The 21,746-nt window shown below is 42.0% G+C and overlaps 1 protein-coding gene across 3 annotated transcripts in view; it reads left to right on the top strand.

The window, feature by feature from the left end:
* The window catches only part of GAREM1 (GRB2 associated regulator of MAPK1 subtype 1), a 175,977-nt gene that overhangs the window by 147,544 nt on the left and 6,687 nt on the right, over nt 1–21,746 (top strand). For all 3 annotated transcript variants that reach the window (XM_053913335.1, XM_053913334.1, XM_053913336.1), the window contains exon 4: nt 6,865–8,037. In XM_053913335.1, the coding sequence (XP_053769310.1) occupies nt 6,865–8,037 (1,173 nt within the window). The remainder of the gene's footprint in view (nt 1–6,864; nt 8,038–21,746) is intronic.

Genomic DNA, 21,746 nt, shown 5'->3' with positions numbered 1-21,746 from the left:
CTGAATTTGGACCTGGGCAAGTAGTTTGCCCACCTCTGATCTGTATTGTTGTAAGCTTAACTAGATGCTCGCTGAAAGTAAAAGCCTGCAGAGTGACTCAAAAGTTAGAATTAATAGCAAACAGATCTTTATACAGACTCTTGGTGCCCAAAGTAAACAGAATAAAATAACTGAAACCTTGAAGCTCCAGGTCCTGTAGGAAAAGAAAGTCAATTATCATTTATAAATTATTCATTAGCTTTAAAAGACTGTAATCTATATTCTTAAAAACTGTCCAGGTCATAAAAAGCAAGGAAAGACCAAGAAACTCATGGATCAAAGGACTGGACACAATGTGATATCCTGGTTGGGTCCTGGAACAGCATAGTGGACATGAGAGGAAAAAATATCAGTAAAATTCGAACAAAGCTTATCACTGAGTTAACAGTATTGCATTGATCTTAATTTCTCAGTTTTGATAATGTACCATGGTTATATAACATGTTAACAGAAGCAGCTGTGAGAAAGGTACACAGGAACTCTCTGTATACCCTTTGAAACTTTTTTGCAAACCTGTGATTATTTCAAATAAAAAGTTAAAATTTATTTATTTGCTTACATCCCTAAACTTACTCCAGTGTAGAGGCCCAGGATCCATGGGAGGGCAAGGTGAATACTAAATCTGAAAGTAAGCACATTGTTTTTTTAAAAAATACTTAACTTCAAGTCCATCAAGTCACCTAAAATGGACTTTAAACGTTAGGAGCCTGAATTGTCATTCAAACAATACTGTGCTGCTGAGTATGTACTGGTGATGCCTCCTACAGAGAAGTTCACTTCTCCGCAGCAGTGACTTCCCTCCTTTCCATCTCCTGGCACATGGGGACCCAGTACTAAGATTCTGTGGCGCACCAAAAATGTGTTTGCCAATCCGACAAAAAAAAATGTAAGAAGTTGTTTATAAAAATTGTTACTACCTAGTTAAGCACATACTGATGATTACTACTTAGTCAGCAATATGAACATTATCAGTCGATTCCCTCAGGTGCTTTTTTTATTACCATAAAAGGAAAAAGTCAATCTTAGGGGTTTTTTCCTCTTCAAACTATTTGTTAATTATTTTATTGTTGTCCAGTTACAGTTGTCTGCATTTACCCCCACCAGTCCCCCCAACCCCAGCCATCCCCACCTCCCTCCCTTGCTTCCACCCTCCCCTTGGTTTTGTCCATGTGTCTTTTAGTTGTTCCTGAGAACCCTTCCTGATGTCTAACCTGATAAGGGTAACATAATAGGACTGTAGACTAATCTCACCTGGAAAATACATAAATCATAGATCAAATACTATCTAAGAGAATTATGCAATATAGTTTTAAGTATACCATGATCATATAGAGATTATTTCTGGAATGTAGGGTTATTTTATTATTTGGGAATCTACTATTATAATATGCAATTAATGCATTAAAATTAAAAGTAAACATATAGCCATCCTACTGAATACAAAAATAGTATTTGATTTAAAATTTTTTAATCAAATTTCTCATAGTTTATATTAAAACAATGTTCATAATCATATTAAAATCTGAAACAACATTCTTGTGGGAAAGAAGGAATAAAAACTGAAAATGTGAAGATAAATTTTTCATTGATTGAATGAAATATAATTACCTAAAAATCCCAAGAGGATCAACTGGAAGAAACTGGACATACAAAAAGCAACAAACCGTATTTAACAACTGTGAATGAATAGTGACGTTCAGATACTGATAATGAAGGCCCCTTAAGTACCAATAAGGGAAATAAAGGATCTGAACACACGATGAGGATTATCAGGTGCCTCTTTGGAAACACTGTTATAATGACCCCACTTCTTGCCAAAACACCGTGCAGATGCACTTCCAATAAAATTAACAAAATTACCAATGCATACCGTGGGCAAAATGAGTCTAATGTCCGTCTGGAATATTAGATAGGCAAAAATATCTAAAATCTTCCTATTATGTTTTTTTAACTTTTATTTTGAAGTAATTTTAATCTTGAAGAATTGTTGCTAGAATAATATAAGACCTCGCTAAACACTTTAACCAGATTCACCAACTTTTAACATTTTGCCAAAGTTTTTAATCATCCTACCTCCCCCAAATAAACATATGCGTACTTACTTATGTAAGTTATTTAACTTACTCATATTTTTAACTTACTCATATTTTCTGAATCATTCAAGAGTGAATTGCATACATGAAGCCCTTTTCCCCTTTATACATCATTGCGTATTTCCTAAGACTAAGATATCTTGTTATGTAAACACAGTACGTTCAGGAAAGCTAACAGTGATATGATACTTTCAGTTACAATCTATATTTCAGGTGTGCCAATTGTACCAAAAGCTTACTTTATAGCATTTTTTTTCTTCCAGTACAGAATCCATTCCAGGATAATGTATTATATTTACCTTTAATTTATTTCACTTTAAACTTCTAAACAGTTCTTCAGCCTTTCTTTTCAAGAATACACCCCAGATATTTTGTAGAATATTTCTTAATTTGGCTTGGTATGATATTTCCTCATTAGATTCCAGTAATGCACTTTTCAATGGAACGTTACCAAAGTGAGGTTCTGAACGTCTCAGGGAGTTGCATCCAGAGTCCATGACATGGGTATGCCTCTCTTCAGTGATGTTAAACTTCTTCCCCCGGTCAAGTTGCTGTCCCGTTCCTCCACTCTATAGTTACTTTTACTCTCCTTGAAATTAACAGGCACTCTGGGGGAAGATGCTTTAAACCATGAACATAACCTACTCCTTAATCAAACTTCTATGAATTCATTAATGATCCTAGTATATCATAGGTGCAAAATTATGATTTTTCCAGTCCCTCCACTTTTCTACATTTGTCAGCTTTTCCTTTATTTATTTTTTAATTGATTCATTCATCTTTTTGTTAATAATATAGATACAGACATTCCTGCTTTATTCAGTAGATTATAATTTATTATGGTCTTTATTGCAATGTTCAAATTATCCATGATTTGACCAGTGGGGTTTGATTCAGGTTGGCTCCCCTGTCCTTTTGACATGTTTCCATCATCTTACAAGCACTTCTTTACTTTCTGGCACAAGAAAATGTCCCAAGCTTGCTTTGTACCATTCTTGCCCTGGCCCTGAAATCACTCATTTCTCCAAACAGCCCTGGTTCCTTTTAGTGGGGAACATTTTGGGCACTAGGCAAATTTGATGATAACGAGTCTTTGTTTCTAGTTCCTTGAAAAGAAGAAAGCTAAGAAATGTGTGTTTAAATTCCTTTTTTTCTTTTTTATTGAATTTATCAGGGTGACATTGGTTAATAAAATTATATAGGTTTCAGCTGTATAATTCTCTAATACATCATGTGTATATTGTATTATAAGTTCACCACGCCAAGTCAAGTCTCCTTCCATCACCATTTATCCCCCCTTTACCTTCTGCTACCTCCCCGCACACCCTCTGTGTGGTTTCTTAAATTTCTGAGTTAGTGCTGATAACTAATTCTAATCCAGCCCCATGGAGTTCTTTCTGGCCTTCCCCAATGGCATATTTCTGTCTCCCATTCCACAGTGAAAACTCTGGCTCCCAAAATATCAACTCATTTACTTATTTGTTCATTCGTACAGTACATATAAAGTTATTTCGGAATCACCATAACCATACCCCTATGCAAAGCAGACCTAAAAAGAGCACAATATTTGTTGGAAGGGGGAGGTTTTCCCTTCTGGTAACATATAGTCAGAGGCAGTGTTCCAAAGTTACATTTCTGTGTCTCCAGCGTGGTGAGTATATTCATTTGAAATATGGTCGGATTCATCTGTTTCTATTTGGATTCAGCTCTAAGGTGGTTTTTAAAATTCTGTTCACTTAATTTACTTTCGAATATGTAGAACATTAGCATGCTTCCCAAAAGTCAGAACTCTATGGCCAGGTGTACTCACAGGGGTATCCCTTCCTCCCATGTCCCTTCCGTCAGGTTCTTCCCTCCCCACCTCCTTTAAGCAACCAAATTCATTGTTTTCTGGAATATTTTCTTATGTTGCTTTTTTAATAAAAATAAGCAGAAATCTATACTGATTTCTTCCCTTCCTAAACAGAAAGGTAATATACCATATAAACTACACACTTGCCTCTCTTTTTTTCCTTACCGATATATCCTGGAAGTCATTTCATATAGATTTACTGAACTCATCATTCTCATTCTTTTTCTGCATAGTACTGTTTCAGCTGTATGCCACAGTTTATTCAATCAGTCTTGCATGTTTGGGCATTTAGATCGGTTCCAATATTGCAAATACAAACCATGCCACAATGAATAACCTTGTCCATGTGTATTTTCCCATCATTGAAGGAATGTCTTCAGGGTAAATTCCTAGAAGTAGGATTGCTGGGTGGAGGGATAAATGCATGGTTACTGTGACTAGATATTGCCAAATTCCCTGCCACAGGGCTTGTACCGTTTTGCATTTCCACCAACTATGAACAAGAGTGCCTGCTTTCCCACAGCCTTACCATATGAGTACAATGTCAAGCTTTTGGATGTTTATGAATATTTCATTGAAAAATGGTATCTCAGTGTAATTTTAATTTACATGTCTCTCATTATAAACATTGAACATCTTTTCATAGATTTGAAGTCCATTGTGCATCTTGTAGTGAATTGGTTTTTCATAACTTTTGCCTGTTTTCTGGAGGATTTTTGATCATCTTTAAAAATCTATTTATATACTGGGAATATTTGCTCTTTACCTGTGAGATATATATATATATATATATATATATATATATATATATAGAGAGAGAGAGAGAGAGAGAGAGAGAGAGAGAGAGCGCAAACATTTTCTCTCAGTCTGTTACTTGCCTTTTGACATTGCTTCTCTTGTTCTTACCACCCAAAAATGGTTTGTGTCAGAATACCTACTTGAGGGCTTTTGTTATCAGTTCTGAAAATGTAACATAAAGCTATAGAAATTAAAACAGTATGGTTTTGATGGGAACCTAGGTAGAAATGTCATTAGGATAAAATGGCCCCAAAATAGATATGAATATATGTATACATTTGAGTGTGTGTGTTTTATAAATTTAGTGTGTGATAAAAGGGACACTTCCAATCAGTGATGGGGAGGGGATGATTACTCAGACACTCAGTTAACTGTTTAAAACAATAAAGTTAGATCCCAACCTTAAATAATCCACCAAAGAAATTGTTAAATGAGTTAAATGGTTAATAAATGAAGCCATCAAAATACTATAAGAAAATGTTGGTTAATTATATCAGCCTCTCAACCTCAGCTTTATTGGAACTTGGACTGGATAATTTTTTGTCGTAGGGAGTTTCCTGAGCGTTATCCAATGTTTGGAACATCCCTCGTCTCTTCCCACTAGATGTGCGTAGCATCCTCCCAGGCATGGCAGTCAAAAATGTCTCCAGAGTTGTCAAATGTTCCCTGGGTTTGGGGCGGGGTGGGTAAAATGACTCCTAGTTCGGAGCCACTGATCTGGGTCATCTCAACTAATAGATGCATAGTATCCAAGAATGAAATTACAAAGGAAAATTGTGAAAATGTGTGCTACATAGAAGGGAAAAACTTTGGTACTTTAAAAAACTATAGCTATAAAATTGAAAGTCAAGCAACAAATTGAAAAATACATAGCATAAATGATATTTACATTACATAAAAAGTAAGATGGCCATCCCAGCAGAAAAGTGGGGAAAGCACACAAATAGACAATTCACAAAGGAATTGCTCTAAATAGCCAGATATAGAAATATTAAAAAATATTCACCATACTAATAATCAAAGATATTCAAAATAAAAGTGCAGGATGTATGCTTTACCTTTAATGTTAGTAAACATTAGACGTACTCAGCACAGGTATGGGGGACAGGTAATTTCATAAAGTGGAAGAAGTATAAATAAGAATAACGTGGGTGGAACACAATGGACCATACACATTAGAACTTTCAAACACACACACAGCTTTGTCTATGTAATGCTACTTCTGAGCCTTTATTCCAAGGAAATGATTGAACTATAAAAATGTTCATTGCAAAACACTGGGAAAACCCATCTAACAATAAGGAAATGCTCAATAAATTAAGGCATATCCATATATAATGGTGTATGTTAGATCACTGTTATGATCGATGGTATATACATAAGAAAATGAATAAGTTATAGTGAGAAACTCAGTAACAAAATTGTGTGTGCACGTGTATGTATTATCTCATTTTTTCTTTCTATTTACATAAAATTGAACATAGATAATCTTTAGTGGTAAGATTATATAGAATTTGTTCATTTTTATATCTGTATTTTCTAATATTTCTTCCAATGAACATCTATCTGCCCCAATTCCAGTTTTTAAAAACTTAGTAAAATTTTAATAGGTTTTTAAAAAGAAATTTTCTATACTAGTGTTTATGAAAGCAACTTGATAACTGAAAAAAATATAATGATAATATTAATGTCCCAAAATACTTATCCATGTGATAGGCCACAATACAAAAAGAAACCAGACGGGTATTTATCAAACCATTAACCATTGCTATCTGTGACTTAGGCTCATAATGTTATTTTCTTTTTGTCTTATTCCTCTTAAGTTTCCCAAATTTCTTCTGATGAACAGATTTCATTTTTCTTCAGAACAAAGTGTATTTTTTTAAAAGTCTAAACGAATGTCATCTTGTTGTTAACCACATAAATATTATTTTAAAAATGGAGTGGCTAAATTTAGTATTGAACAAAACCACATTTCCCTTTGTGCGTGTGTGCGCACATGTCTTAAGCAGCAAGTTCTCTGCGTCTTTGTGTGAACAAACTAAAGGAAACTAACCTAAAACTTGCTTTATCCTCTTGTAGGTTGCTTCTGGTGAATGCAATGAAGACACAGAAGTTTACAACATCACCCTGTGTACTGGGGATGAGCTCACTCTCATGGGGCAGGCAGAAATCCTTTATGCAAAGACTTTTAAGGAAAAATCAAGACTCAACACAATCTTCAAAAAGATTGGGAAGCTCAATTCCATCAGCAAGCTGGGAAAAGGCAAAATGCCATGCCTCATTTGCATGAATCACCGGACCAATGAAAGCATTAGCCTTCCCTTCCAGTGCAAGGGCAGATTTAGCACCCGAAGTCCGCTGGAACTTCAGATGCAGGAGGGAGAACACACCATCCGCAACATCGTGGAGAAAACCAGGCTTCCTGTGAATGTGACTGTGCCCAGCCCCCCGCCGAGGAATCCCTACGACCTCCACTTCATCCGCGAGGGGCACCGCTACAAGTTTGTGAACATCCAGACCAAGACGGTGGTGGTTTGCTGTGTGCTGCGGAACAACAAGATCCTCCCCATGCACTTCCCTTTGCACTTGACTGTCCCCAAGTTTAGTCTCCCAGAGCACCTGGTGAAGGGGGACATATGGCCAGAAACCCTGGTCCATCACTGGCTGGGGATCTGCCAAGAGCAGTTCGACATCGATGAATATTCACGGGCCGTCCGCGACGTAAAAACCGACTGGAATGAGGACTGCAAGAGCCCCAAAAAGGGCCGGTGCTCTGGCCACAACCATGTGCCCAATTCCCTCAGCTACGCTAGAGATGAGCTCACCCAGTCTTTCCACCGGCTCTCGGTCTGTGTGTATGGCAACAATCTCCATGGCAACAGCGAGGTGAACCTCCATGGCTGCAGGAACCTGGGCGGAGAATGGGCCCCCTTTCCTCATGACATGCTGCCCTATCAGGACTCAGGTGACAGTGGGAGTGACTACCTTTTCCCAGAATCTAGTGAAGAATCAACGGGCATCCCAGGAAAGTCAGAACTTCCTTATGAAGAGCTGTGGCTGGAGGAAAGCAATCCCAGCCATCAGCCTCTCACTCGCTCCCTGAGCGAGAAGAGCAGATGTGATCAGTTTAGAGGCTCTGTCCGGTCCAAATGTGCAACTTCTCCTCTTCCCGTCCCTGGGACTCTGGGAGCCGCAATGAAGTCTTCAGAGATTGCCCTACCTCCACCTCCAGTGCCTCCCAAATCTGAAGCCGTAAGTCATTTCTATGTTTGAGTGCTCTGCCAGCCCTCTCTCTCTGCTCAGTCATTCACCAATTTATTTTCTTTCCTAATGAAGACAACTCCCCAGTGGAAGATTATCAGAATGAGTAAATTTGCTTAATACAGAGTGAAATATAAAAGCTTACTAGATTATTTTTAACAGTTAGAGGTTAGGGTTTTTACTCCATGTTTGATGAGAAACTCTTTGTGAGTTTTTAACAGGAGAGGTTTAAATAAGACTTTCGCTGCTGCCTAGAGAACCAATAATAGGGAGGAGAGAGCAGAAGTTGGGAGACAAGAAAGAGGCAGTGGTGGTACAGAGGTAGGAGACGATGGTGCCCTGAGCCACGGCAGTTGGCAGCTGTAGATGGCCAGGGGACATGCATGAGTGGCTTCAGCACATGTGTTAGAGGTAGATGGTATTTACTGATGAATTGGAAAGAGAAATCAAGAAAAACTAGATTTTTACCCTGGGCAACAGAATGGATATTAGTACCATTTATAGTGATGGGGAAGACTGAAGGAGGAGTAGGCTTATAGGGGGGAGGAGGGGGAATCAAGAGACATCAGCATAATTTGTCCCTGTTTCTTACATGCCTGAAGTTACATTTGAGATCAGAGCGTACCAGGGGTGTCCAACCTGCGACCTGTGGGCTGCATGCGGCCCAGGATGGCTATGAATGTGGCTTAACACAAAATTGTAAATTTACTAAAACATTGAGATTTTTTTGTGATTTCATGTCGCAATGTATTTAATGTGTGGCCTAAGACAACTCTTCTCCCAGTGTGGCACAGAGACACCAAAAAGTTGGACACCCCTGGTAGTGAGTGTGCTCATGTACACACACACATGCACACATGCACAGCCCAGAGCAGAACCAGGTGCCAGGGTGATTCTATTAATTCCTTAAATGTAACCCAGCCAGAGCTTGAGGAGGCTTCTATCCAATTTTAATGTAAAAGGTCAGTGTAGGAGAGGAGAAAGGGCCCTCTGTTCCTACCATGATCTTTGAGTGACAGGCTCGCCGAACCTTTGCTACTCATTTTTGATTGTTGGATTTCACTGTATGTGAAGGGAGAAAGCACTAGAGGTATTGGGTGTAATTCTGTTCATTTATTTGACAGTGTCTATGGCAGTGGGGTTTTTTTCCCATCTTCAGCAGAATGCTTAAACAAAAAAACTTATATTAATCAGAACAAACAGAAGATAAAATAAAAACCCATCTGACTGAAGCACAGACTGAGAGGAGAAGGTCTCCGTGTGCCCTGAGTGACCTCTGATCCCACCAGGGGGTAACAGGACACCTCTGTGAAACCCGGGGGCTCTGCAAAACCCCGTTTCAAAACCATGAAAGTATTTAGTGTGTGAGATGCTAGAAGTATGACCGTCAGTGAGAACTGGACTCTGAATTCTAGTACCTTTCCGATGATAGGGAAGGTAACGGATGAAAAGAGACGACTCTCATAGAAGTTAAAATGTGCTAATCAATGGAAGAGACCTATACATAGGTAATGTGTGTGGGAATTCAGAGGAGAAAGAAAATTCTAGTGGGGTGATGAATGAGAGAAGTCTTTATGGAGATTGTGACATTTTAAATGAGCAGAGAGAATGTATAGGAACTGGAGAAGCAGAGAGATGAGAAAGAAGGACATTCCAAATAGCATGAGCAGAGGTGTGGAGGCTGAGACAGGTGAGGAAAACCAGGACGGGTTGTTGGGCCAGTGGAAGAGGGTTGAACAGGGTGCATGAAGGGCAGTGGTGGCTGAGAGGCAGGAGCCAGGTTGGGGACAGCTCTGAACATCAGGCCGCACTTGGCACCAGGTGTCATGCCAGCTGTCCGTGCAGCGCCCTCACTGCTGCAAAGTTCCCTGAGAGAGGACCCACTTCTGTCTGCTTGTTCCAGGACATAAGAACTCCCCAGAAACTGCAGATCTCGACTTTCTCCTGCTCCCTGTAGGCTCTCCCAGTGACCTGAAGGCACAAGCTCAGAGACCCCTTCACCCAGTAGGGGTTGTAGAATATTTGGGCTTAGTCTTGGTGGCGTTAGCGTCCTCGGTCCTTTTGTTCAAGTCAGAGGATGGTCCCCAAAAGTCAGGTAAAAAGTAAAGGAACACTCTTGCTGGCAAGGACTCTAGGCGATTTTAGGTATTTGTCCACTCAGCTATATATTGGGTGCTACTTGAAGCACAGAGCTGTTCCTATAGAACTTTGGCCCTTCTTGGCACGTAGTTAGGACTCATGTTTGCTGACTGATTGCTTGAGTCACACGTGATGGGCACACCCAGAGTCATTCATGCAGCCAAGTCTAAAGGTAGGAAACCCATTTTTTCCCCCACTGTGGTGCATAAGATGAGTAAGACCATAAATATTGAGGCCCTATCTTGACCTTGATATTAAAAGAAAAATGCTAAATTTGAAACTAGAAGCAAATCTTACAGGAAAAGAAAAGATTCGGGCCTACAGTCTAAGCTGTGATTTCCGATGAAGTAAGAGAGTCTTCTCAGAGCATGTCCAGTGTTTATAGAATGCTGTGATCATAAAGGTTTTTATAAACACCTGACATCATTTAATTTACTTTAAAAAATTAGACATTTGAAATGAAGTCATTTCTTTTGTTGGTTCTTGACCATGAAATGAATTTTCCATCTTTAGGATGTGTGTGGGATCCAAAGGACGTCATAATTGTTAGATGTGGCTTCAGCTTGTAATTTTCAAAAGAGAGCTTTAATGGGGCATAATGGGACATTCAAGGGCTCCTACAGAATTAAATAAAAGTCTTTGGATAGTTACAGTGGAGTACATCCTGGGGGAGAGACAGCCACGTATCTAACAGCTATTCCTCCTGGTCGTTAAGGATGGTCATCAGCTTTCCGGTGGGACAGAATCTGGGAAGGGGACAACCCCAAGCCAGTCTTTAGGAATAGAAGGTACTGGAGCCATTGGAACAGCATCAGAGAAAGCACGTCTTTCACAGTAAGGGAAGCAGAGCTGGTAACGGGCCAGTGAACTCTGACTGGCCGCAGTCTGTGACCCAGTCAAGATCTAGAGGTCAGCGGCCCCGCTGCAGTGTATGTCAGTCCGTTCATTTCCTCCCGATTCTCCTCTTCACTCCCTGCTGCAGTGTCCTGAGGTATAAGACCTGTCTGTGCTCTCTCTGCAGCAAATGTCCACGGTCTTTGTTTCTGTCTGTATAAGTGAGACGAAATCTTGCCCCTTCAACCATAGTGCTTACTGTGTTCCCTGCAGGGTGCCTGGTTCCGGCGTCCTCTGGGTGGGCGTCTTTCCACCCGTATTGTAGGGCAGAACCCTAGGTTGTGGGGCCAAACAGAGATCCTCAGAGGCTTAGCCCCCTTAACATATTTTGTACTTCATATGGCGCTTCATAATTATGCTCTCATCCTCATGTATTTTTGTAAAGATTGTTTAATATTGTTTAATATTTTTTAAACAAAATTGCCACTACCTCTCCAGGATATATGAGAGGGCGTTCCCTTCCTAACAGGAGTGTCCCAGGGAAAAGTATAGAGTTCCTGGTCCCGGGTGTAGTGGGGAAGCAGCCACGTGTGTCTCTCAGAGTTGTTGCAGATGAGCCGAAGCTGGGGAGCAGGCCCAGCCCACTAAACAGTGACATTGTCATTTTATTTAATTGTGCAAAGTGCCCTTAAATCAGAATGACTTGACAGTCTCTCTCAAGTAGATTATCACTATTGTTTCATACATTTATTCTAAACACATCCTCTACTGCATAACCTTGTGGGCGTCTGTCCCACAAGGGATAATCTCAATTTTCTGAGTATTGGCTGATATGTCTAAAATAGTAACCCAGACACACTCTTAAATTCTGTGAGTGACAGTCTGCAAGAGCTGTTCTTTTTTTTTTACCCCTCTTTAGAAGTGCCATTTTGGAGAGCAATGATGGGAAGACTTTATATTCCATGAAATTCCATAAATAAAACATTTGACTTCCAGACAACTCTGGTCCGTGTGGTGAATTACAGATTATTGAACCACAGGGCCACAGCTCTTCTAAAACCGTGGGCGCAGCAGTCTCCAGCATGGGTGATCCCCTCTCAGAACCCAGAGATTAATGTCCTTCATCTTCAATAACAAGTGTGTTTACTCTGGGTTAGTAGTTGACAAAACAATTCCTGAGATTCACAAAAGGAGCTCTAGGCTGTGAACTGCTGGTTTAAACCAGCCTTTCCCCCAGCATTCATGAAAAATTTGTTAACCTTTGGGATGGACAGGGATGCCCCCACCCCCAAGCCTACGAGAAGCAGAGTGTGGGGATTGAGTTACAAGATAGATTGGTAGCACATGTTCATTGTTATAAGGCTGGAAGTCCATCGTAAATAAAGTTCCTGTAACGGAACATACTGTGTTGTTGGTGTTTGAGAAAAATAAGAATTGAAGGGTAAATTTCATGCCATATTGACTGGACCTTGTCCAGCGAATGCTTGGTTGAGCTATACAGACGTGAGTTGGTGTGTTTGCATCTGCCTCAGACAGGCTGTCCAATTGATGAGAAAATGAAAGGAAGTACCAAGCTTCCTGGGAGTGTTCTTGTCTCCCCTCAGTGGCACTGAACTGGAAGCAGGGAGATCTGTCAAACTACATGATGCATAGAGAGATGTGCATAGCATGGCGTCTAAGACCCACGTGTGGGTTTGAATCCTTGATCTATTGCTTAGTAACTTTGAACCCTGGGCAAAATATTTAATACCCCTGAGTCATTTCCTGGGGGCATAATAACTTCATTGCATTATTGTATTGTACAAAGTACTTGGCATTTTTCCCTGGCACTTGTAAGCATTCAACAAATAGGAGCAGTAACTTAATATGAGATGGAATCTGATTTAGAGTCACACAGAAAATGATTTGGGGGGGAATTTTTTCCTCTCTTCTTTCCTACCTAGTTATAAAGCCTCTCCAAAGAGTCGCAGAGGCTGACGGGGGTGGGTGCATCTCCCTCCCCAGCCAGGCCCAGAGGCCCTGCGCCCAGGCAGCGGCGGGTTGTCCCCGCATTCCAAAGTGCATGTGATAATTTCATTTCGCCAGGTATCCAGCGAATAACAAAACATTCTTTTCAGCTGACTACAAAATGTCTACTTGATAAGCTGGGTGTTATGTCATAGTTACCTACCAGTGGAGCCAAATTTGTAATCGTGATAAACCAAAAAATGAGCCCCAGAAATGCTGGGCACCCGAATAACATGTAATTCTTTAATGGAGTATTGGGGTTTTGAAGAACTAGTGTGGCTCTGACAAAGCTGCATGAGGCTGGAAGGCTGCAAACATGTGTCACAAACAAATTTCCAGGCAAACCTGTACAGCAATATGAAAGCTGAGAAGTGGCCTTGACTGGTTCTTCCTTGAGCGTGGCTAGGCCAGGTCATGGTGCTGCCAGAGGTCACAGCCCTGGACGTGACCACCCTACAGAGTTCGGGGTCTCACGTGACTATCCAAGGTTTAAAAAACAAGCTGTAAAAATGTTTCATTATCAACTGAGGAAAGTGGCTATGAGAATTGATTCTACTCTGAAGTTTTATTTTATTCTGTCCTTGGATTTTTTTCCTCTGTCAAATATTAATATTAGAAAATGCATTAAAGGGCAGATTTTTAAAAATAAAACTGATATATTAATAATAAAGTTTTGGCACTAATAATATTAATCTGGAAGTGATTATTTACTTTTCAAAATAGTTGCCCTACAAAAGGATTCACTCAGGATTTCACTAATTAATGAAGTCTCCTAAGGCATTTGACATTTAATTAATTTTAATTGCAACTTTTGAGGAGTACTCTGTGAGCAAGCCATATACCTATGTTCCCACTTGTTAATTGAAATAAGGACTAAATTATTGTTGTGTTTTAGTAATTTTGAAACTAATTGCCTTCAGGTTATTTGTTTTTAAAAGAAACCTTCTAGCCAAGAAATTTTTTTCTCCTGTGACCATGAAAAGTCTCAATGATTACAGTGTTAATAAAGTAATTATAATATTCTTTGGGATAGCTTTTATTTTAAATTTCTACTATCAAAGAACGTTTGCATATAATCCCATTAATACGAGAGTTACAGACCATTTAAATATACATATAATGTATGATTACACTCCTTGCTCAGCAAAGGTCTTTTTCTTCTCGGCCCCAATGACAGTTCTTTCTCAGAGCCCATGGAAGCACCCTGGAATTCAGACAAGTGGTCTTTTCAGAACCACTTGCCCTCTGCCTCCCAGTAAGGGGCCTCCTGCAGTCCCTCTGCCGCCCTCCCCTGAGGCTTGGAAACTGGAGGCCGTTTCAGACTTAGGTCTGTCCTAGGTCCTTGTCATCAGTGTAGGAAATTGGAACAAGAAACGTATGCATCTGAGAATCGGGATCGTGACTGTAAATCACATCTGCCCTTGTGTCATTAATCAAATAGAGGCTCGTTTACTGCCATTTTGTCATTATAAAACTTTAATTTCTGTTTGACTGAAAATATCGCTGACGGGCACATGACAAGGTTATGAACTCTTTGTATAAAAGCCTCTTTATAAATAAGATTTCTTAAGGCTGTAATGATTTTGTTATCTGGGAGAGAGAGTGTGGGAAGAAATGTAAAATACAGGGCAGAGGGCATCCAGTGAAGGCAAAGTTACAAAGTTCAAGGGAGCATGTTACAAAACTCCTTTCTTTAGATTGCTGGCATTATCCCGAAGTTGGCTTTTTAGAGAAGAAAACTCATGATAAAGGTGAGTCCAAGTTTAGATCAAGCTCCTGTGCAGTGGATGTATTTCCTGAATTGTTTTTGCGTGGAAGCAAAAACGACCCTTACTCTCCCTGAGTGTTCCAGGGTCTCTTTCGGGACTACCCACCATCCTTTGAGACAGGAGATTTTCCCCCACAGGCGAGGGGTGCTCGGCTCTACAGACAGGAAGCATGTGGCCTTCTCAATGGGTGTCTCCAGATCCTTTGCCTTTGATTTCAAAGTTGAGTAACCAGTGCTATGAAATTGATTTTTTTAAAGACAGTTAAAGCAAAAAACATGTCATAGTAAGTAGACCATCTACTTTGCTTAAGCTGTCTCCTTGGCTCAGTTAGTGAAGGGGTGTGAAAGTGTCGTTTCTCCCACAGAAGTCGAATAGGGAGTTCCAAGAAACAAGGACTTTCCAAGAAACCTTGTCATACCCAAAAGCCCCCATTCCCACACTGTGCTGTTTCATAGACACCATGTGTGTGTTTTGTTTTGTGTATTCTTCCGGTCCCTAGGAAGAGCGGAGAAAGTTAATGTCACAGATGTCACAAGGAAGGAATTTCATAGGTACTGTGTATAAAATACTCCAGTTGTATTGCATGTAATTGTATGTAATGTTCAAATTCATGTCCTCTAAACATCTGCGTGTAACTCTGTTTTCCAATCCTGCAACAATGAGCTCTGTGCTTTTAACGGGTTCTCATGCATTACTTGTAATACGCGGCTGCTGAGTGAGAAGACCTTGTCTGCCGTTGTTCACACATTGTGGGTCCTTTACCCTGTGTGTGTGCTCAGTTCCCTCCCAGCTAAAAAGAGCTAGAGATGTATAAAGTGCAGAGGGCAAAGGAAGGTGAAATGCCTGTTCCGGGTGGTAGGCCACCAAGTTAAGCTTCCTGGACAGTATTCTGAAAATAAAGAAAACAGCCCTATTCAGTGATACATTTGATTTGACCACAGACTGGAGTCGGGTTTTGACTTTGCTGGCCGCCTCCACTTAGAAATAGAAAGCTTTCCAGAGTCACTTATTCCGTTGGACGTGTTCCATCTCTGCTTTAGCTGTTAGATAATAAGCCACCATTACTTTTCTGGCTTTGCCCGTGATGGCACAGCAAAGGCAGGGAGCAGTCGCAAGATGTGTGCTCTCTTTTCTCTCTTACATGAAAAGAGAGCACAGGCCCAGGAGTCCTCATGCACTTGACCTCCAGGTCACCTGTGTGCATGCACAACACAAACCCAGGAACGTCTTTCCAGCTTCCTCTGAGTCAAAAAGAAGAAAACCTGCCTCCCTCAATCCTGTATCCCTTTCCAGTACCTACCTCTGCCTCACTTGCCAGCTAGTATTCCTGAAAAAAGTGTTCTGTCCTCGCTAACTCTGCCCTCGCCTCCTGTTCCAGCTTTGACTCACTGGAATCTGGCCTCTGCTCCCCCGACGTGACGCAAGCGTCACTTGCTCAGAACTGCAGTGACCTGCTAACTATTGCACAACTTCCAGACCTTTCCAGACTTCCTGACATCCTTTAACTTTTACTCTGTCTCCTGCCGTCCTCACCCCACCCCTGGCTTCTTGGACACCCTTTAAGAACGGTTCTTCTTTGTAAGGGGTAAGGTGTGGTCACTTGTGTTTCTCCTTCCTTGTCTCCTCACCTGCCTGTCCTCCTTGGCCTTCTTCACTTCTCGTTCGAGAGCCCAGTGCCTTCACAACTCCAGATTCTATCAGTAGAACGTCCGGCGCCAGCTCAGTAATTTCAAAAGTGAATTCTTTGGTGTCTCCCAAGCCCTGTTCTTCCTTCTAAGTTTCTGATAAAGGGCCCCAGCATTTATGTCGTCATCTACGCCCCCAGGCCAGAGCATCTGGTGGTTTTTTTCATGCCTCTGTACCTTTGACACCCATAATTCCCTCTTCCTCAAGACTTTCTCAGTAAAACGTCCAATGAATTTGTTCTTCTTCTGACACCTTGAATAAACTCACAGTGCCCCTGCTAACCCTTGCTCCTACTTCTGTTATTGCACAGCCAGTTTGTATCTCAATTATGTGTGTGTCCCCCAAACAATTCCATGAGCTGCTCCTTTTCGTGTACTCGACACTAACTAACTCAGCGAGCATAGGACAGGCACGCCACGTATATCTCAACAAATCAATAGCAAAAATGGAATGCATGTAGTATGTAGGACGAGGGAAAGTGACGGCCATGTTCATCAGAATTTAGGGATGGTGGGAGTGGGTGGTGACTGTGATGCTGGCTGGGAGCCCCCAGGAGAGGCGCCTTTTATAGCGCACTTCAAACCCCCACCATTAAATTGTGTCACCGTGTTAGGTGGCAGTGACTGAATATGCCTCCCTAAGAATGCAGGGTGGGCAGAAGTGGGTTTACAGTTGTGAGTATGTGAAACACAGAGTTTATTCTTGTATCATTACTGATTAATTATTGTATATTTTCCATACGAACAACTGTAAACCTACTTTTTCCCCACCCTGTATGCCTCATAGACTTAAGAAAAATTGCAGATCTAGAAAGAGCAGAACTCATCATTTTTCAATAAATTAGCTTTCTATTTAGCCCTGGGTTAGCAAACTGCTGCATGAAAAACAAGGACAGTTGTTTTAATCCTGGGGAGTGGGATCTGCTGTGTCGTAAGAATTGAATTACTGAGTGTTTTAGACAAGGGAAAGACTTTGTGTGAAGGAGCAAGGAGGAGAGACTTATGCTGAACGTACGGTGCCTGGAAAGACCAGCTCTAGACCAGAGACTCCCTGCTGCCTTCCGAACCCTCGCTGTGCTCGCTGACCCTGTCAGAACGGGGAGCCAGGAGACTCTCTGCAAACACCCAGGCGAAGGTCACCATAACCTGCAATGCATAGTAGCACCTGCCCTAAAACAGAACGCCTGCCCCCGTGTAGCCGCAGAGCTGGTGGAGGTTTGTTCCTGCTACTCCATACACCTCTCCCTCCCTGGACTCCAGGTGGAGCGCAGCCCCAAAAGCCTCACTGGCCACGGAGAGAGGCACTCCAGTCCCACAGGCACATGGGTTCTGTTACATCCTCATCTTAGAACAGTGATTAATTTCTCTGGGGTTGCTGACGAAGAAAGCCACGCCTGCCAGTTTATAGCGTCATCACTGTCATTCTCACTGTAATGCTGAGTCAGGGGTGGGAGTGATGGTGGAGTGTAGCCTGGTGGTGGAGCTGATGGTGGTCATATGTGCCAGGGCTGCTGGCACCGTTTTTCCCCTAAGCTGACACTACTGTGAGGACACAAGCAGTCACACCCAGTCCAAATGACTTATCAATAGCAAGTTCCACACAAAGATACAAAAGGCATTCTTATGGTATATTTTATATTTAAAAATAAAAATGCCTTTTTGTGGAGGGTTTTTTTTGGTGGCATCTGTTAATGTCTGCCTAGCATTCTGTGTGACATATTCATGCCAGAGGTGACAAATCCCCAAACTCTGCCCTCCACAGGGCAGTAATACCAATGACAGTCCCTGCCACTTTCATTTTCAGGTTAGTTGAATATACGCGGAAAGTAAGTGACTGTGGACTGTGTCAGCAGAGTCCAGAGTTGTGATGGTCCCTGACCGAGCCTGTAGCATTTGGGGCTGGGACTTCGGAACTGGCATTTCTGTGGGGATGGGCAGTGAGAATTAAAACAGTGGGTGGCGGCAAAGCACAAGGTGTTTAGGTGACACTGAATCTACCACATTGCGTGGGCCTGTGTGTTAATATAGAGTAGTGGGCAAAGTAACTAGACAGGTGAATAAGGTGGAATCATTTCTTCTAGCTAGAAGAGTTAGCTAGAAAGACGTCAGGGGGCCCCAGTGGAAGGCTGGACAGGCTGGCCTTTTTCCACTTATCAGAGGTACCGCTGGCGATGGGGAGTAACGTGAGGAAGGCCGCATGCTGAGACCTTCAGAAAGAATGTGCTGAAAATGTAGCACTTGAACGTGAAATTGAATATGAGAGGAAACTGGAAATGGGGTGATTGGCCGTCCAGTCTTGTAAACTGCCTTTTGTTGTTAGATAAAATTTATTTCAAGCACAGCTATGTTTTTCTTGGGTATAAAGTCCCACACTGAATCAAACTGAGGAGTAAGAGAAGGTAGAATGTTTACTGTTACAGGATGTAAGAGGAAGTAAGATGGTACCGTAAACCCTCACGATTTATAACTTCTGAATCCCAACATATATACATCCCACCAAAGCATATCATCTTTCCCATAAAATGCAGCGAAGTGTGACTGCACTGGAGGGACCAGTAGCATGGGGAGATGTGCGCGCAGGGTCCAGGGGCCCCAGCCACCTGCCTGGTGCAGCATGTTCGGTGCCCTGACAGGACGACATCTGAGTTCTTGTCACGGATGGGACCCTGTTAAAGCATTTTTTTTTTGTCTTCACTACCTTTTCTCCAAAATGGGTTTCAAATAAGCCTGCTTCTTTCCCTTTGAACTCACTTGATTATACCCAAACTGCCTTATCCACAGCAGCAGAAAGTTTATCTCTGGCTGTAGATCACTGTCTCTTTGCTGGCCATGTCCCTCCCCCCAAGAGTGAGAATCACACACATGCACTCAGGCTGTCACACACACACTCTCATTCTTCAGCTCCTTTCAGGAGTGTAGCCACCCGAAAGCTTTCTGTATCTCTAGAGCTGTTTGGAGTTCAGCTGTAAAACACTCCCAACTCACCATAGCTCACCTCCCGTGTCCTGTGGCCAATAAATGCCTCTTTTCACTACAACCCCTCCCTCCCTCTCCTCTCATGTGGGAAACCTACTGGAAAGCTCTTTAGGAAGCCCAGTTTATGGAAGGAGGTGGCAGAACCAGGTCTAAGTGACCTCGAGTGCCCGGGGTGGGTTTTAAGAATAGAAAGAGAGGACTTCTCATTGGTCAGATTCAACAACAACTGGCCTTTGTGTGTTCTGAGACCTAGGTCAGCTGATTACTTTAAATTAAAATGGGCCTTGTAATTGACATCTCAGCATATTAAAATTGGCATCTAGGTAAGCGGTCTCTGATGAAGTGTTGCACTTAAAGATGACTAATTACAAACTTTAGAAAGTTCTAAATCAGATTCAGCATTAACCGTGTTTTCCCCATGTTCCTCTTTAACCCAACATTGAGAGATGACTCCGTCTTTATTTTTAAAATGAAAAAGTTAGCTGACAGACTTCTCATCTTCTCATTTTTCATAATAACTAATACTGTAAGCATAAACGCAACCAACATCTATAATAAAGTTACACCCATCTATCCTAGATTCTGCAGACATTCCCTAAGCAAGAAAAGAAATATAACTGGTTACTTTGCAATTCACTAATGAAGCAGAAACAAGACAACAGTGTATTGATTACTTATTCTGTAACCAGTATATACTCCTAATCCAGGGAGGGGGATGACCCAGCCAGAACTTTCCAGTGGCCTAGTTGGTTCTCATCTTCTTGAGAAGACCCCAAAGTGGTACAAGAGCCAGCTGAACAATTCTTTCTCTTCTTCATCCAAACCTCTTTTCCTCCCAGGTTTTCTTTCTGCAGTCACCCACCACTACACCCTTTTTGAAAGCTCAAAAGGGGAAAACCCAAAAGAAGAAAATCTTCCGCTCTGAGTATTTTGTTTTAGCCTTAGGAGCTCTCCTGATAAAAACACTGTGACCGGTGGGTCCCAACAAGCAGGGCACGGGGTCCCCCAGGTGCAAGCAGTGATCCCCAGCCCCAGGAAGAAATCCAGTGTGTCTGATTTTTTTTAATTGCTTCCATTTCACTTAGAATTGAGGTTTTCCGGGTCACCGTGGACACATGACTTTTCTTCCCATCTGATTTCCCATCTGGCACATGGTTCAGGCCTGGGAGGCCGGTTAGAGCCCCCCATGTGCAGTGTAGGTGGGAGAAGGTATAATGCAACATGCACTCGTTTCATTTGGTCTTAAGCAAACTCAATACCCAAGCTAACAGGAGCTGGCTGTTTCGTTGTCTCTATTGCCCCAGAGGTTCTGGGGCAGAAAGGAAGTGAAGGCAAAGGTGAAGAAATTGGTGGGGTCACAGCTAAAAAGCAGGCAATGGGTATTTCTGACGGAGTCACAGTTGACTCTATTTTTACAAACTGTCGTTTAGGGTGATCTAGCAGAACCAGGTATAAGCTGACCCCTGCTGTCTGACACAGAGAAGTACATAAAAACATCCACTTCATTAAAAAGCGTCAGAAGCTGAATGCCCGCAGTGAATGCAGGCTTATCGCAGAAGCCAAGGACACGGCAGGTCACCTAGGTCCTCTCCGATGTGAAGACGGAGGGAGGACGAGAGTGTTGGAGGCATTAAGAAAAGTACTGTTTGAGGGATTTGGAGATCTGCCTTGTGACTCCAGTCACAGCCTTGTTTCTTGGAGTGTATGTAGTCCATGGTCCAGCAGCATCAGCATCTCTGGAGAGCTTGTTAGAAATGCAGAGTCTTAGGCCCCTCCCAAGGTCCCCAGCAATTCACGTGCCCACATGCATGTGAGAGGCCCTGAGTGTAACTTCGGGAAGAGCTTTGACCCTGGAGAAGGCCCCTGTGCTCTAAGGTTTACATCAAACTGAATTCAGTCTGAAGAGTGAATAAACAGAATTGAGTAGGAGAATTTAATCCCCTGTTAACATCATGATTTCCTTATGCCCTTATTTTCTTAATACTCTTGGTTTATACATGCTCGCCTAACACTACATCTTCCACTTGGCTGTATTTCACATGACTTGCTGAATTTCTGCAGCAGCTGGCACTTGCCAAGCAGTATCTTTTAAAACCATTCTGTCCCAGCAAGGACATGGAAGGCATCGGTTTTACCTCCGGCAGCTGCTGTGTGTCCCTGCACTCTTGTTTGCTCTGGTCTTGTCTCTCGGTCCCCACAGCCCTGCAGTTACAGTGGAGAGCAGCGGCTTGGCCCTGCAGGGCGGAGCCGGCCCCGTGGCCTTGTTGGTCTGTTGCTAACCCAGAGTGTT

Source organism: Desmodus rotundus, chromosome 10 (assembly GCF_022682495.2).
Source record: "Desmodus rotundus isolate HL8 chromosome 10, HLdesRot8A.1, whole genome shotgun sequence".
In the NCBI taxonomy this organism is placed as follows: Eukaryota; Metazoa; Chordata; class Mammalia; order Chiroptera; family Phyllostomidae; genus Desmodus; species Desmodus rotundus.
This window is presented reverse-complemented; position numbering and strand designations above follow the sequence as displayed.